The following is a 17,456-nucleotide window of genomic DNA, read 5'->3' on the forward strand; positions in this document are numbered from 1 at the left end:
TGTGCCTCTACCCTGATGCTGGCTTCACTCCTATCTTATCATCGTTTCACACATGCCAGCCTTTCTGGCATAGCTGTACCCAGAAGTCTGAACTTTTGTGTCCCCAAAGCCTGGACAAGAGTCACTTTCTCACCACTTTTCTACTTCAACCTCAACAACTGTCTCTCTGGTCCTGCTAAACTTCTGCTTTTCTCTTCCAGTTCTACTGATATTATCCACTCTCCCAGGAAATCCAGAAAATTTACAACTGCTTCCTGTCTCATTTCCCCTTTCTCTCTCCCTTCCATCTCTTTTCTGCTAGCTCTCTCACTATGTTGTCTTTCCCTTGCTGGTCAGGTGTTAAACCCACTGTTTAACTGGTACCTGCGGCCCCAGCTTAGGAGCCCTCCAGCTGCTGATTTTCCCTCTGTTTTGAGTGTATGAGTACATGGTCTCTGCCCCTGGCTCCTTGTTGGAAGCCCTTGCCATCATTTGCTGATATAGTGACGGCCCTCTTCCCCTCTCTGCTCGAGTCCAATTGGTATGGTGTTGGCCCTCAACCAGATCTAGGACTTGTTGGATATACTGCTGCTTGTTGACTGAATTTAATCATTTACAGTATATCATATGCAGTTCTCATTCATGCTTTCAATCACATTTTTTAATGGATGTTCCTATGAAATTTTGCATATCCAAACCAAGGGGCAGAGCAGTGGCTCCGTGGCTAAGGATCTGCGCCTGTGGCTGGAAGGTTGCTGGTTCAAAATCCCATGACCGGCAAAGGAATCCTACTCCGTTGGGCTCCTGAGCAAGGCCCTTAACCCCAGCTGCTCCAGGGGTGCTGTACGATGGCTGACCCTGTGCTCTGACCCCAAGCTTCTCTCCCTGTCTCTGTGTCTCATGGAGACCAAGCTGGGGTATGACAAACTCCTAATGCAAGAAATTGTATATGGCTAATAAAGTTATCTCTATCTTAAATTGATCAAAAACAAATCAAGCTACAATAGCTCCTCCACTGATTAACTGCATCAGTGTTTCTCTAATACTGGTGGTGTTGTTATTTACTTAGCCAACAAAGGTAACTCAACTTCAAAATATTAAGGATGTTATCCTTTTATATTAGTCTACTCCTCCTATTAATTTATTAATTCAATTATTAAATTTTAATACTTTGGCTTGAAGTCCATAACTTGCTCTCCAGTAACTTTTTTTAATTAATTCTGTAGTCATTACCACAGATTGAGTCTGACTGTCGGTACAGTACATCTGTAATTCTCCACATGTACCTCAAGCAGCAGATCACTGGTTTAAAGACCATTTTATATTGTAAGACCATAATTACAGTATATTTTAAGTATTGAATGTGTACTTAATGGGTTGTTGTTGTTTTGTTTAGCATTATATCTTTCCTAAAGACAATGTACTTCACCTCATGCACAACATAAAAACAGACTCACAATCACAACCACAAAACACACATGTAGATGAATGTGTAGTAGATTAATACTCTTTATGAAGGATACTCACACTGGTATTAGGAGCCTGAAAATACATAGCTCTCATTCTAGACTGTTGGGAAATGTTTGCTGTAATATTCATTCTGGAATTCACATACTGTACATCTCTCTGATCACATGTGCACACTGACACAGACAATGGACCATCCTTGCACCATCCTAATCCCTGACTGCTGCACCAAGCAGCTGCTCTTCATGACAGGGAGCTCAGAGAGAAAGTGGGTTAAAGGGGTATGTCTGGTAAAGTGATATTCACTCCCTCTGTAACAAGGTATGGATGAGCTGCCTGCTGTGGTAGTGGGATTAACATTTTTTGTTAATCTACCTGCAAGATGTCTTTTTATAATTTTATCTCAAACTTGATTATTTGTGTGTTAAGGTTCTAGTGCTCTGATGTAACCTGATAGTGTTAAGATGTTTAAGTGGAGATGTGCACAGATTGACTGGTCGCTGCTCTTACTGAGAGTGCATGATGCTGGTGACTATAAAACACTTCCTTGTATCCCTACACCTCATCCTGCAGAGCAGTGAGAATGGCCTTCAGTATGGTTGCTACAGCAACAGCACCAGGGTCAGGCTGGGTCACATGCTGTGCTGCGATGTAACTGGCACGCCCTGCCTTCGCTGTGAGATTGCGTGTTCTCTCCGCTCCTGACACCGCACGCTAAAACAGAAAATGGAGATCGGGCTCAATGGAAACACAAGGAAGGTCCTTCATACACTTTTTGTTGTGGAAGTGTCAGGTGTTTGAGGTACAGTGTTAGATTTCCAACTCTTCCACCTTGCCTGTCCAGTACTAAATTGCTTTTATACATTACTGGCACATGTGATAAATCCGAAAATACTGAAACCATACCCCGGCTAAAGTTTCATTATACCAGCAGCCACATCACTCTGCAACTCACAACTGGCAACCCACTGAAGCTCAGCAGGTGTGAGCCTGGTCAGTACCTGGATGGGTTACCTCCTGGGAAAAACTAAGGTTGCTGCTGGAAGAGGTGTTAGTGAGGCCAGCAGGGAGTGCTCACTATACTGTAAACAGGCGCCATCCTTCGGATGAGATGTAAAACCGATGTCCTGACTCTCTGTGGTCATTAAAAATCCCAGGGCGTTTCTCGAAAAGAGTAGGGGTGTAACCCCGGCGTCCTAGCCAAATTTCTCATTGGTCCTTACCAATCATGACCTCCTAATAATCCCTCTCTATGAATTCGCTTCATTACACTGCTCTCCTCCCCACTGATAGCTGATGTGTGGTGAGCGTTCTGGCGCACTATGGCTGCTGTTGTATCATCCAGGTGGATGCTGCACATTGGTGGTGGTGGAGGGGAGTCCCCATTACCTGTAAAGCGCTTTGAGTGCAGTGTCCAGAAACGCGCTATATAAATGTAAGCAATTATTATTTTTATTATTATTATTACTACTGTTTCACTGGGAGGACATGTCTTACCTCTACAGCACTTTGCAGTACTTCCATTTCTCCACCAGGAGGCACTGTGGAAAGTTTACTCAGCTCCTCCACTGCAGGGCACAGAGCATCCAGCTGTGGAGAAGAAAGCGGTTAGAGCAGAAGTCACAACTCCAGTCTTTTCATGCCAGAATCCAACTGGTTTTGTAGGCCTTTTCAAATCATCAGCAGCTGAAAAGTATTAAATTTGCTGAGTTAAGCCAGGGGTTCCCAACCTTTTTTGTCAGCTGAACCCCTTCAACCTAAATTATTTGCCTCAAGTACTCTCTTGAGATTTTAACTAAATCAAACCTTTCAATAAATGTAGTGCTAAATTAGCTAATTCTGTCATTGATTTCTGTTGTTGATATAAAGTAATGGTAAAGTGTTACATTTGATTGTTTTAATGTAATATATTTTACTTTCAAAAATATATATATATTTTTCAAATTGAATTTTATTTGACTGACATTTCCATCACAATCTCACAAACCCCCTGCAGTACCATCTCGAACCCCTAGGGGTTCGCGAGCCCCTGGTTGGGAACCCCTGAGTTAAGCTATTGACCTTCTTAATTAGCTAACCATCTCAAACCTTCAGAGACTGAAGCCCTCTAGGACTGGAGTTGTGCAACACTGGGTTAGTGCAATGATAAAGTACAGATGGATTACACTAACTCTCACCACTTTTAATACAAAGGAACAACGAAGGCTTAAATGACATATACTGTATAGCAGGGCTAGGACTAAAACTCAGATGGATTTGTACACTAACGAAGAGACACTATATAAAGGCACAAATACTGCATTAAACATTATGTGTGACATGTAGACTAAGAAGATGAAGCCGTTTTGACTTCTGATTCCTAAAGCAACATTAGAATTACAGTAGGAGCAGAAATAAACTGACTGATAATTTAGGTGTCAATTTACAGCGTAAGCCTGACTAGGTCCTAAGGAAGCAATCTAGCACGCTCAGTGCTCTTACTGTGCCCTTAGGCTCCAACTGAAACTGAACTGAAAACTGAAAACCTGCTTTTTTCTTTCGGTCTTCCCACCTGGAGAGAGAGCTACATCCAATTTGTTGCTCCAGAGTACTTACCATCGTCCGGTCACCCTGCTCTGCTCCGCCATACCTGCACAAACACAGGCTGCAGTTACACACTTCCACCACAAGGAGAGGTTGTGTACACACATACTGTACCACAGAACAAATATTAGTGAATGAATGGTTTAAAGATTCCTAAATAATAAAATAAAATAATTTATTTTTTTATGTTGAGTTTTTGTAGGATATGTTTCCAAAATATCCCTTGTAGGTGATGGTTGTTTTGCTGGACTCTTGTGTTGGACACTAACACAAAACACATTTCCTCTAAGCAATAATAATAATAATACAGTTTGGATTTGAAGACTGAAATGAAATATGAAAGTATTTTGTTGAAAATCATTCTGAAGCATCTGAACCCCCTGCTTCTGCACGCTGCAGTAGCATTCTGGCAGTTTCTGGGCCACAACCCTACTAAAGGCAATTTGGTCTGACCTCTTCATGGCCTCCATCCCAGCATGCACTGCATCAGCCCAGGCACTGAGCTCTGTTTTGCCTTTGAGGTGGGGAGCAGCGGCTGTCAGGAAGAGACTGTAGAGCTGAGAAACAAATCAAGAGTGTGTTTTTCAGTCTACAGACAACAGAAACACATACAGTAGAGGTACAGCATCCCTATCACAGACTGAAGAGGCCAGAAATACTGTTCACCCAGAGGCAAAGTGCTGCTGTCATGGTCTGTGGAGCTGACAAAGGACATTACCAGTATTTCAGGACTAACCAAACCCATAGAGAGTTAGAAGATACACTAACAGATCGAAACTAAAGTGACTGAGGCAGATCATTATTAATGATACACAGCTCCAGGTCAAGACTGTTCCAGATCACCAGCCTACTGGGATTCCCACTGTACTTCCAGTGTCCTCAATGCCACTGATTCTCCCCTTGGGACATGAGATGACACCCACCAGAAACATCACGGTTAAACTCACCGCCCCTGAGGATCCGCCCATGTGCTCCTGGACCAATCCAGCAAGAGAAGACAGCAGCTTCCCAGGACAGTCTGGGGTCACATGTCCCTGGAGCCACTCTTGGATGGCTGTGAAGAGTCCAACTCATTACAAGAGTCAAGCAGCAGGATAACAGTGGGTAGGATCTGATACTTTCAATGTAGGAATGAGCTGCCTATGTGCGCAAGATATTCCCCCTGCTCACCCATAACTATGTTACACAGAAGTGGAGATGGCATTGCATTTAAATGACACCTTCTTTATTAAGTATATCAAACTAAGACATTGGTATTTTCTTTTAAAAAATCATAAAATAAAAGTGACAGGAGATAATTTCTGACTACTAAAGTACTGTCTGTACCTTAATCTGGGAGTGACCCCATCATCACTGAAACACAACTGAAATTTCCCCTTAAATGATATTGAAGCTGCATTGAATCTGATCTCAATGTTGTATTATAACTCAACATACTCTAAAAGCACTGTGAAGTTCTTTTTTTTATTTACTCATACTGTTGATTGTTAATGGTTTTCAGTTCTGTTTACCTGCTCAGGGAAACTAATTAGCTACTCCTTTCATTAATCACTAATACTGATTGGTTGCTCTTGCAATGAACCTATGCTCAGACAGCTTCTGGAAATGATGGTGTTAGATTATGTATTAGGAGTTAAGTAGACTGGGCAAGATTCAATTTAAAACTATATGCTTTTAAATGTCATTTCTAAATACGTATTTTCACAATTAAATGCCTACAATTGATTAACATGGATAAAACCACTTTTAGTTTACATTATCTGTCCTTTTACCTAAATAAAAAAAACAGATCTCTAGAACTTTAACTTTTTCAAGTCAATGTGGTGAAGCAATAAAATTGTAAACAGAATATTGGAATATACAGTTAAAAGTGTAGAATTTAAATCAAGTGATGTTAAAATTTGTACAATGCACTAATAAGTAATGATTTAGAGTATTATGTACTATAGTCACTACATAATACAACAACAAAAAAATATGATTGATCAGGAATCAGTCCAGAGATGAGTAATTATACAGTACATTTCGGGGCTTAAGGGAACATCCAATCACATAGTGTGTTAAAATACACTAAAATATATTAAAATACTAAGTAATAATTATAATAATTGCTTACACTTATATAGCACTTTTCTAGACACTCCACTCAAAGCGCTTTACAGGTACTGGGGACTCCCCTCCACCACCACCAATGTGCAGCCCCACCTGGATGATGTGACGACAGCCATAGTGCACCAGAATGCTCACCACACATCAGCTATCAGTGGGGAGGAGAGCAGAGTAATGAAGCCAATTCATAGACAGGGATTATTAGGAGGCCATGATTGGTAAGGGCCAATGGGAAATTTGCCCAGGACGCCAGGGTTACACCCCTACCCTTTGTACTGGGTATATACAATATCAAGTATGTCCTGCACTCTCAGGTCATTATCTCTACACTGGGTCTGTGACTCTGTGTATACAGATTCCCAAGTGTCTTCTGATATAATTCCACATAAACAATTTTAGTACTTCAGAGTGAAGGAATTTAAGGTCACTATACACATGGTTCAAGAGCTGGTCGAAGAGCAGAAAAACTTGAGAAATAACAAGAGAAATCTCAAAATTAAATTTCTATCACTGATCCAAAGCAATTAGCAACTGGTCAGTACTCACCCTGTGCAGCAAGGGCATGAGTGTTCCCACAATCGCCATCTCCTGCTGCGCGGTCCAGCTCATTGAGCACCTCCTGCTGGGCGAGGAGAGAGGTACACACCCCCTGCAGCACCCGCCGCAGCACAGCAGAGCGCGGGCCTGCAGAGCACACACAGATTGGCCTCAACACTGGATTCCTTCTGTGTGCTCACTCTGTTTCTTCTGTGTGCTATATCGCGCTGTGCCGAGCCCTCTATGTGCAGACCTGTGGTTCCTCCCTGTGTTGGGCTCTATTCTCAGTGTCATACCTTGGGTGGTATTCTCTGGCTCTGCTGTGTGTTCCTGTGTTGGTCCAATGGTGCGGTTCCGTCCACTTAGGGTAACATTGCTCACCTTGGGCCAGGCAGGGGCGGTGGTATCAGCATCTAGAAAGAGAGAAGGAGGGAGAAACGAAAGATGTTTCTTTGGCAATTTTTGTTATAAAATCACATACAGTAATAAGCATGCCATAAACACTTACAATTTCAAATCTGGCAGTAAATAGTTTTAATACTGTAAAAGCAGATTACAGTGAATTGTTACTTGTAAAGCACATTGTATTAATGAGACTCACCAAACAGCCTGAGTATGTCCTGGTTGGCCAGCATCAGAGTGAGAGACACCCCTGCCATCTCTAATGATGTCATAAACGTGCCTGACATCACCCTGGCAATGCATACACCCCGCTCCTCTGGAAAATCACAACAGGAAGGAGTCACACTTGGGTGAGCTGGCCACTGAGCCCTGCTCTCTGTGCCTGGGGCCCTGTGCCCTAAATGCATCCTCCTTTTGTCTCTTCATTTGAAAAAGAAGTCAGGAGCGATGGAGGCCTTGATCTAAAGACTTCGGAAATTAATGGAAGAGCAGGACCAAATCAGGATTTTACCAAGGCATCTCCTGTACAAAAGTGAAAGATACAGATTTAAAGGAATGGGAGAGTTTAAGAGAAGTAGAGTGTAACAGGGGAGATGTCATGTTTAAAGATGTTCTGCTTGAAGCATAGATAGATTCATCTAAAAAAGAGTAAAGCCTAGAAATTAGTGACACAAGAGGTCCAATATATGGAGAATAATATCACTTTATGAAATGACTGGAAAAGAACAGGATGCAGTTAAAGAAAAGGAGAACAATGAACTACAAGCACAAATACAAATTTACTAAAAAAGGCCAAGAAGGAAATTGAAAGGAATATGATAATGGAGGCTAAAACAATGCAAGATTTTTCAGTATCACAGCAGCAGAATCAAAAAAGACGAAGTGAAGTGTCTCAGAGATATAAATAGAAAGCTTTCAAATGATGAAAGGGAAATGGCTGATGTGTTCAATGAAATTCACTCAGGCATTTACTAAGGAACAAACTGACAAGATGCCCCAGTCTGAGTAAAGACAATGGTCCTTATTAAACAGTACTACAATAAAAAAACAGATTAGCAAATATTCAGGCCTGAAGGTACGCTACCAACTGTACTTAAGGAGAAAATATATATTGTTTATTGGCCATTGACAAATCTCTTTCTGCAGACTAGTAGTTGTACCCAGCTACTGGAAAATTGCTAATGCTAATGCCCAACAAAACTGAACAAAATAATTCTATTACAAATAAGGATATGGAGATGACAATTAAAACTAAACTGGAGGACTGTCTAAACAGAATTCAGATCCTAGAGTACAGTTAAGTCAGAAAAGATTGATTACTTTTAGAAATCTTTTGATAAAATTCCTGATAAATGTTTAACAGGCATTCAAAGTAATCCATGTTTTTAGATCAAGAAGTGGTAAAAAATGAATGGAAAAAAATAAATGGTTACTTGAAAAGAGAATACAGAATTGGGAGAATTCACAAATTCAGGTAACAATCCTGAAGTTCTTCATCATATAAAGATATAAAGGAGGACTTAGGTCCACCAATCTTCCTAATTTATATAATTTCTATTTTGATTACAAAATAGAAAACGAGTCAAGCTTTTCACAAATGATGCCAAAATAAAATGATAAGCAAACACTGTCAATACTGCAAAGAAATGTCTAAATCGTCTTATCATCTGAAAACACCTAGCTGATGAAATCTAATGTATACAAGTGTAGAGCATCACATACAGGTAAAAGAAACATTATACGGTAAACATACAATAGGATGAAAAACACTGAGTTTGAAGAGGCAGTTTAGGAGTTTATGTTGTGACAGTATTTGGATCTTCTACACAGTGAGAGGAAGTAATCAAAAACAGAAACAATGCATAAAACAATGGATATTATTTTAAATGCCTATAATGTAGAAGTAAGGCCTCTTTCAGAATACTGAGTACAATTCTGGTCACATTGAGTGATTATCACATGAATAATAATGCTACTCTGGAATCAGAACAGAGAAGAGAAACTAGATACATTCTGGGGCTTAAAGGAATGTCCTGCACTGACAGGCTGATGGGCTGCATGACTTGAAACTGAAACTCTTTTTTAGTCTAAACAGAGAAGACTACAAGGGGACCTACAGTTATATAAGTATTCAAAACACTCAAAGGCTTAGGCTTCTTCATTCCAGTAAACACAAACCAGAGGGCACAAGTGGGGAAGTATTTTTAAAATTGAAAACCGGAGGTTGCAGTATAAGCTAACCACTAGTGTGGTTGAAAGTGATAACCGGGTTTGTCTCAAGAAATGGCTGAATGAGATCCTTGGATCAATTATGTACTCGAAAGCAAACGGCCTCCTCATACTGTTCTTGTGTTGTATTATGAGCAGTGCCTATCCTTTATATGGAGATCGAGGACAAATGCTAACAACCATGGGATGAGGTGGGGGGCCTTGATGTTGTTCTCTAAAGACTGAGGTTGGCTGTAAAGCTTGGGTGGGAAGTTGGGGGAAGCCTGCAACTGAGGGAGAGATGGACAGTACAGAGGCTGGGTCGAAACATCAGTGGTGCTGTGGGCAGAGGGAGAGGGGGCTAGAGTGGAGAGCTGCGAAGAAACTGAGCAAGAATGAGAGAGAATTGCAGAACAGAGGTAGAGGACAATTACTGTCTCACCTAGGTAGCGGATTGCTGAGCCTTTGACAATGGCCAGCTCCAGACAGGACAGAGAACCCAGGTTATTGACAACCAGCACTACAGTGTCCCCTGAAAGAATATGACAGAACAGTGAGCACCACACCGTCCACAGGAATAAAAAAAAAAACAGGACAATGACACCCTGAAACACAGGAATTCAAAGATGACTACACAAGCAACACCACAGTAAGTTAGGAACAGTAGGCGCATTGTGTGTCTAGAAAGTTCAGCACTGAACTTACCTGCTTTCAGAGGGAGATGTGATTGGCTGGAGGGGTCGGTCATGTGATCTATCATGAATTTCACTACCTCATCCGCAGTGCCCACCTATCAAGACACACACCAAATGTCTGGTGAAACTTGTGAGTACAGCATATATGACAGAGCGGGAGAAATGAGCAAAAGATTCACAGAATCCTGGGTCCAGTTAAAAACCTAGGAATTACTGCAAATGAGAGGACACCATCTGGCCCATACAACTCCTCTGGTCTTTCAGTAGCTTATTAATCCAAGGTTGCCATCTAGCAATTGACTAGATTTGAGACTCCCATATCTGGCATCCTGTCCTCTGTGTCTTGTTTTTATCCCACTGTTACTGAACTGAATCAGAAGGTAATGATTCATCTCTGTAACTGTTGAAGACTGTTGATGTCTTGTGGGTGTTATTATTATTATTATTAAATGCTATGGAAAAGAGATTAATGGAATTTTGAAAAATAAAGCAGCTGACCTTGGACCTCTTGATGCCAGGCTCCCCGTGGATTCCTGTATGAAGCACAGAGAAAGGAACAGAGAGTGAGACAGTATTGTAAACACAATCAATACTCTTGTCTATCAGGTATTTGGTATAACTCATTTACTGTAGACTTGTGAGCTGCAGTGTTAGTTTCTGGTGTGTTGTGCAGTTAAGACAATCAGTGGTGTGAATATTAATGCGGACCTGAATTTTCTCAAACTTCCTGCTGTTCTAGAAAAAGATCTTCTCATTCGCTCTTACTTAGTAATATTCCTGCATTTTGTACACTACATTTTGAACACCTCATCCAAATCCCCTCCAAAACTTTTACTTAAATTGAAAAGATCAAATTACTCCAATCTGTACACATAAATAATCTCCTTTAGCCCTGGAATGAGCACTGCTGCTCTGATCCAAACTTTCTCTAAAGTTACTCTATTGCTTTAGAATGAGGAGGCTAGAACTGTTTGCAGTATTCCAGATGTGATTAAACTAATAATTCTACAGTTCAGCAAATCTCTCTAGACCTGTATTCTACACTCTTCACTTTGTATGCAAGTGTCAAAGTACCCCCTGACTCACCCAGTCCCAGTTCCATCTCCCCTGGCGGTAACTCAAAGTTTGGGCAAGAACCAGGAACACTGCAGGGAGACAGGCTGACCCCCAAAGTGCCTAAAACAAAGAGAGAGGATCACTGCAGGAACAAATACAGGCAGGCATTAGCTATGATCAGAAGCTATATATTAACTTTATCTATATCCATGGTACAGATACAGTATAAAATATTACCACCTTGTAACTGGAGCTGAACAAACTTGGCCTTGGTTAGTGCTGGAGTGGGAGAACCCAAACAAAAGCCAGGCTGCTACAGTAGAATTTCTAAATCAACAGCTCTATATAACCTTAATATGTTTAGAATCCATATAAATTTAATTCTCCATATAAAGAAACTATCATAACATAACAGACCTGGATGACTGCTCATAACTACCCAGTTCCACTAATTATAGGGGGGGGGCACTAATTATTGCCATTAGTGGCCAATTCAACTGCTTTTTCCTTTTTTTTAGATGATGGTGACTTGATGGTGATGGTAAACAGACCTCTACAACCTTCTGTACTCTTCCTGCTGAACTCTTTTTAATATTTTCTGAAAAATAGCATTTTTGTTTGGGTAGATTGTGTTGCTAAGGGGAAAGTTGCTCAGCATGGGCAACCTCAAAGTCCCTTCCCTGTCACTGGGCCCTTTCCCATGTGGAAGTGTACAGTCTCCACTGCGCAGGTCCGTAGGGCTGAGGAGTGGGCATTCGTCCGAGACAGGAGTGCAGCAGCAGTTGACAGCGCCCCTGTGCCTAAATGCTGAGTGTTCTGTTCTCTATTGCTGGGGAGGGAGGGAGTTACCATATGGATAACAGAATAGGAATAGGGAGCTGAGATGAGTTATCACCTGACAATGGCTTTAGGAATAGGGGTGGAGAACATGAGAGAAAATTGAGGTTTCTATTAAGTTTGTTAATTTGTCCTCTAAAATGTGAACACATTGTAGTATTGAGGACTAGCACTACATTGGGAACGAACCGGTCTTCTACCCGTCTGAAGAGTGTGACCCACAGTCACTTTCCATGTGCACAATCTCTGCTAGTTAAGCCAGGACTAACTAGCTTGTCTTCAGAGAGTCACTGCCAGCGCACAGCAGCAGGAATCTCTCCCTCCTTCTCCCACACCTCCAGCCGCACCAGGACTGCCTGGCACCGGGCCAGAGGATGCAGATTGGACGCAACAACAGCCTGTCGCTGTTCCTTTGTGTCCGCGGGAAGTCTGAATCCACATAAATTGGATGAGTATTCAACATTCTACATTGCATATCTAGAATTCAATTGCTACCTCTACCCCAGTTGATATAAATTTAATTCCTTCGAGTGATGTACTTGTTTTTGAGTATCTAGTGTAGAAGTTGTAATCAAAGCTCATTAATGGTATACATGGTATAAATGAATGGTATACTGAATTATGTATCTCTTGGTATTTGTAACTCTTTGTGATTGAATATATACCTTTTGTATTCTGCTAACCCTGACTATAAGATCTGTTATGTTTATATGTACATTTTATGTATTAATAAATGTATTCTCCGTGTGTGTGCATTGCTGAGTTGTTCCACAAGGTCGATTTTCTAATAACCATCGAAGAATCATTTTGTGATTTACAGCTACAATTAATAATTGTCCCAGTACATGCACAAAACCTCTACACAGGATACTGCTGTCCCACTACAAGGTTGTACAGGTCACAATTTTTCTCATCTGAAACACACATTCTCTACAGTGTCCACAGCCTTCCAGGTGCTTCTGCCACATAAGGGCTGCATGCTCAGTTGAACCACAATGTGTGCAGTACAGTAGTGTTGCTCACCGATCCCTTGGGCTGCTTCATTCACTTTTTGCACTATTTCATCCAGGGTTCGCCCCTCCTCTGCAAGGGCTCCAGCCAGCTGCAGCAAGAGGCAAAAAGAGGTTAGTTAATCTCATGATAATCCATCCCTCACCACTCACAAACTCACTCCCAGGACTGTCTTGCCTGGCCCCCCTTGCAAATGGAATGAACACTTTAAGTGGCCTTATTGAGTAAACTTCACTCTGACCATGTTATTGAGGGAACAGCTTTGTTTGTGAAATCTGCTGTATGCTTGATGCCATCACCTGATGAGTTAGAGGCATAAGTCCAGTGTTTCTGCTGTTTGATGTGAATTTCACACTTTGTCATATATTGTAGTACAACACATCACAGTTCCACAGACCAACCCCTCACCTTGTGAACGAGCACAGTGCCACACAGGCCCCTTCTCCCAGCCTTGCTCGGTGCAGTGAAGGCACAATCGTCAGCCACTACAACCATGCTGACAGGCACTCCCTTTGCTCGTGCCTGCTCCAACGCCAGCCCGAAATTCAGCCGATCACCAGTGTAGTTCTTCACAATGAGCAGCACGCCTGATGCTCCCCCCCGCCACATCGCAAGGATCGCTGCCAGCACACTGCCAGGAGGGGGTGACGCAAACACCGCCCCCGCCACGACCCCTGACAGCATCCCCTTGCCAATGTAGCCTGGAAGTGGAAGGGTGGGGAGGAGAGAGCAGGAAGAAGACGATGGGGAAGGAGCGGAAACGGGAGGAAGACATAATGAGAATGAGAAAAAGAGGGACTGTGCATTTTACACAGTGCTAAACACGACTGGTTGTGAGAGTGCCTTGTACCTGCATGTGCGGGTTCATGGCCGGAGCCTCCCCCAGCCACCAGGGCAACACGGCCCCTCAGAGCCCCCAGGTCGGAGCGCAGGACCACGCGCTGCCCCTCCAACAGAGTCAGACCTCCATGACCACTCACCATCCCCCACAGAGCCTCATCGACACAGCCCTGCACACTGTTCACCAGCTTCCTGTGGGCCTGCAGAACACAGGGGACAGAGACTGGCTTGGATAGCGCATGTGACTGGATTACTTGATGGTTTATAGTCCTCTGACAGTACTGGGCCACTCATATCATGACAAAAAAACAGAAATCTGCATTACACTCAGATGCTTAACTGGCAGGAAGAGGTTGGTTTAGTCTGAATTTAAATAATGCTAAAACAAAAGAGAAAATGATGGCTTATGGGGGGCAGTTTTCATGTATTTCCACAGATCCTCAATAGGATTCAAGTCAGGAGTTTGACTGGGCCACTCAAAGATATTTACTTCACAGTGTTACTGAACAGACATTCAGGTGGAGGTCACTTCCTAGAGCATAAAAGCTCCATGGCAGACTACTGTGCTGCACACATCTTTTCCAGCACTCCTTCATCACTGCAGCAGTTTGTCACAGCATTGACCCCCACTAGCTCTGTCATTTCCTTAGCCAGGTGAATAAAAGTCAAAGTAGTAAGCACACTATCGCTTCATATTCACCTACTACTTTAATCATTACTAGAATTTGACAAACAACTGAACTTCTAAAGCTGCTCCAGTGTAGATCTGGTCTTGTGCTGTGGGTCACTGTCCCGCTGAAAGGTGAATTTTATTCCAGTTTCAAGTCTTTAGCAGATGGAAGCAGGCTTTCCTAAGGTGACAAGCTTCCCAGTCCCTGCTGATAAGACACATAACTATAACATAATGCTGCTGCCATCACAGCTGACAATAGTGTTTTGTGTCAGACGTAATACTTTGCATTTAGACCAAAGCTCTTAATTTGTTTTTCGTATGACCACAAAAGCTTTTGCTAGAAGTTTGCTGTATCCTTTAGGTTACAAACCATAAGTGGGACTTGAGATGTTGTTTTTTGTTTCAGTTACATAGAAGCCTCCTTTGTGGAGTGCCAGAACATTGTGAACTAATGGATGTTTTCTCTTACTGAACTTCAAAATTCTAAATTGCCGTTGGCCTCACAATGGAATCTCAAACCCCTTTTTCTACTTATCTTGCTGCTCATTTTGGAGAGACTGGTCTAGGCAGTGTCTGGGTGACTTCCACTTCATAATCATCAAAATGCTGGGGGTGGAGCAGTGCCTCTGTGGCTAAGGGCCTGTGGCTGGCAGGTTGCTGGTTCAAATCTTGTGGCTGGCAGGGGAATCCTACTCCATTGGCCCCTGAGCAAGGCCCTTAACCCCAACTGCGCCAGGTTTGCTGTACAATGGCTGACCCTGCACTCTGACCCCAAAACTTCTCTCTGTGTCTGTGTCTCAAGGAGAGCAAGCTGGGGTATGTGAAAAGATGAATTCCTAATGCAAGAAACTGTATAGGACTAATAAAGTAATCTTATCTCTTATCTTAAATTCACCAGGCTCAAATAGATACAGTATAGATACTCAAATAGATACAGTAAGGGTCTATGAAATATATTTATACCCTTCTTCTAATCTGTGCCTTTTTAACAAATTTATCCCTGTGTTGCTTTGAAAGCTCTTTGGTCTTCATTGTTGAATCATTGCTTCGTGGGTGTTTTTATTCTGAAATAATGAGAACCACTATTATCACAGTGGACATTAATTGTGTTCCACATTACGGACATTTTGTCACTGCAAAGGGTCAGAAGACTTACAGTATGCAATCGTGACTCTCCATTTTTCTTTCATATTACCTATTTTCTTTTTTAATTTTTGTTTTGAAGGAATGGAGAAGGTTGTACATGGAACAAATATGAATTTCTACTTCAAAGTGTCATGACAGTAAGCTTTGCAAGACATTGCCTTTACAGCACTGCATAGTTTGGACCAGTCTTCACTACCAATTCATGAGTAAATCTAATTTAGCATACCACTAATACTATTATTGGAAACTGACATATCGTGGGTTTATTTTTACATCTACAGACCCTTTATGAGCCTGCCGTCTTGCTCTGTTCGCTAATCTGACAATATATACAACTATTAAAAAGAGCTCACTCCTCCAGTTCGTTAGTTTCTTGCACAAGAGACTCAAGGCGGGTCAGCTTGGTTCAGTTTGAACAACACTATGTTGCAGAGCAGAAATGGGGAGATATCACATCACGGCGAGCTCACTGCAGACTTCTGTCAGATGGCCATATCTGAATGGCCACAGTTTCACCGAGACGGGTCAGCAGCTATGGCGCACACACCAGCTCTTCAAATCTTTAAAAGAAACGATTAATCAACTATAACACACTGCTGACTAAACCAGTGCTCCGTGGACAGTGATGCACAGCTCCTGGTTTGTTGAGCCTCCCCGTTAAACTGACACAGCGCTGTCTGCACTTACCTGCATCCCCTCTGCAGCTGTGTTATCCGCTACTACCCGGAAACGGCAATACTCGCTGCTCAGCACAGCGCTGTTGTTCCGAGGACTGACACCGTTGTGTAATTTTGAATGAACTCTAACCCCCCGTCCCTCCCTTGTGTGCGACTCTTTTAGGCGACCTTTGCGCTGCCGATATAATGTAGATGAGCAGCCTGAACGATTAGGTACACCCTGAGATTATAACGTTTGTGGGGGCTGAGGGAGGTTTTAAATGTGACGAAAAGGTTATTTTCTCGGTGGTGCTGTACACAAGGTTAATTATCTTATTTTTATTTTTTTTCTTACAATTGGCTTCTCGATTTGGAGGCTCTCATCTCGATCTCGTGTATTTAATTTATTGTGGCATCCCTGCAACTGCCTGTCTCTGGGCAAAGCGCAGACTGTACGTCACCATCGCCGGGCTGGTTTCCCTCGCCATGTGACGAGTGGGGCTCCAGCAGCCATTTCCTGTTGTTCTGTGCATCTGTCGCACCCAGATGTGTGCCACATGCTGACGAACGCGATTCGGTATTTTCTAATACACTCAGGGATAAAGTGTAAAGAAACCTTTCATTTCTTTTTTTCCACCCCTAACGTTCCTCTTGCTAGAGCAGGGTAAAGTCTATATAAACACCTTTGTTTTTTTTTAATGTGGTTGTCGATTTAAAGTGAAATAACCATGAATTTACTACACAATTCTGGTTATGTAACAATTCTGGAGTATATATTTCCAGGTGGGCAGATGTGAGACAGAGCGTGCTGGTACAAGATCACAACGAAACCACCTACTGCGTTTAATAGTTACCACAGGTCATGTCTTCTGATTGAAAATATTTTTTAATAAAAAAAATTAAGAGCGAGTCTCCATTTGTAAACCGATTTTGACCAGTAAAGCAACTTTTTAAAGCACATTTTATCATTCCGCGTGTGTTTAAACCTAACATTAAAACAAATATCTGTTCTAAATTGTTACAAAGCCCGGTCCCTTCTGTGAAGGAGAAGTTCCCCGAGACTGGTGAAAATGAGTCATTAAGTTGTGGCTGGCTCTGTCGGGCTATCGGTCAGTTTGACAGTTTTCAAGCATTTGTACTACTTCAACAATTCTGTACAGACTAAAAGGCTTCCTCACCATGATAGAGTTAAAGTGATAAAATCCATACATACTGTAGTTCTTCTACTTGATCTACATTTACAGGAGAAATTATTTT

At 42.1% G+C, this 17,456-nt stretch overlaps 1 protein-coding gene across 1 annotated transcript; it reads right to left on the minus strand.

Annotated features, from left to right (window-relative positions):
* Positions 1–1,470: 1,470 nt before the first annotated feature.
* tkfc (triokinase/FMN cyclase) lies at positions 1,471–16,358 on the minus strand. The gene is made up of 16 exons (XM_006629574.3): positions 16,231–16,358; positions 13,735–13,924; positions 13,293–13,585; positions 12,897–12,975; positions 11,067–11,156; positions 10,479–10,513; positions 9,991–10,075; positions 9,728–9,817; positions 7,277–7,393; positions 6,972–7,088; positions 6,685–6,822; positions 4,977–5,083; positions 4,483–4,586; positions 4,042–4,075; positions 2,944–3,036; positions 1,471–2,160 (listed from the first exon to the last, which is right to left on the minus strand). Exons 1-16 carry the CDS (start codon positions 16,234–16,236, stop codon positions 2,002–2,004), a joined length of 1,737 nt encoding a protein of 578 aa, XP_006629637.3. The 5' UTR covers positions 16,237–16,358; the 3' UTR covers positions 1,471–2,001.
* Positions 16,359–17,456: the final 1,098 nt, after the last annotated feature.

Source organism: Lepisosteus oculatus, chromosome 1 (genome assembly GCF_040954835.1).
Source record: "Lepisosteus oculatus isolate fLepOcu1 chromosome 1, fLepOcu1.hap2, whole genome shotgun sequence".
Lineage (NCBI taxonomy): Eukaryota > Metazoa > Chordata > Actinopteri > Semionotiformes > Lepisosteidae > Lepisosteus > Lepisosteus oculatus.

Excerpts from the sequence above, each read along its gene's own strand:
- tkfc (XM_006629574.3), bottom strand. Across the intron at positions 10,514-11,066 it reads GGAGATGGAACTGGGACTGG|GAATCCACGGGGAGCCTGGC; the intron begins GTGAGTCAGGGG and ends TGCTTCATACAG. Across the intron at positions 5,084-6,684 it reads TCATGCCCTTGCTGCACAGG|CCATCCAAGAGTGGCTCCAG; the intron begins GTGAGTACTGAC and ends GACTCTTCACAG.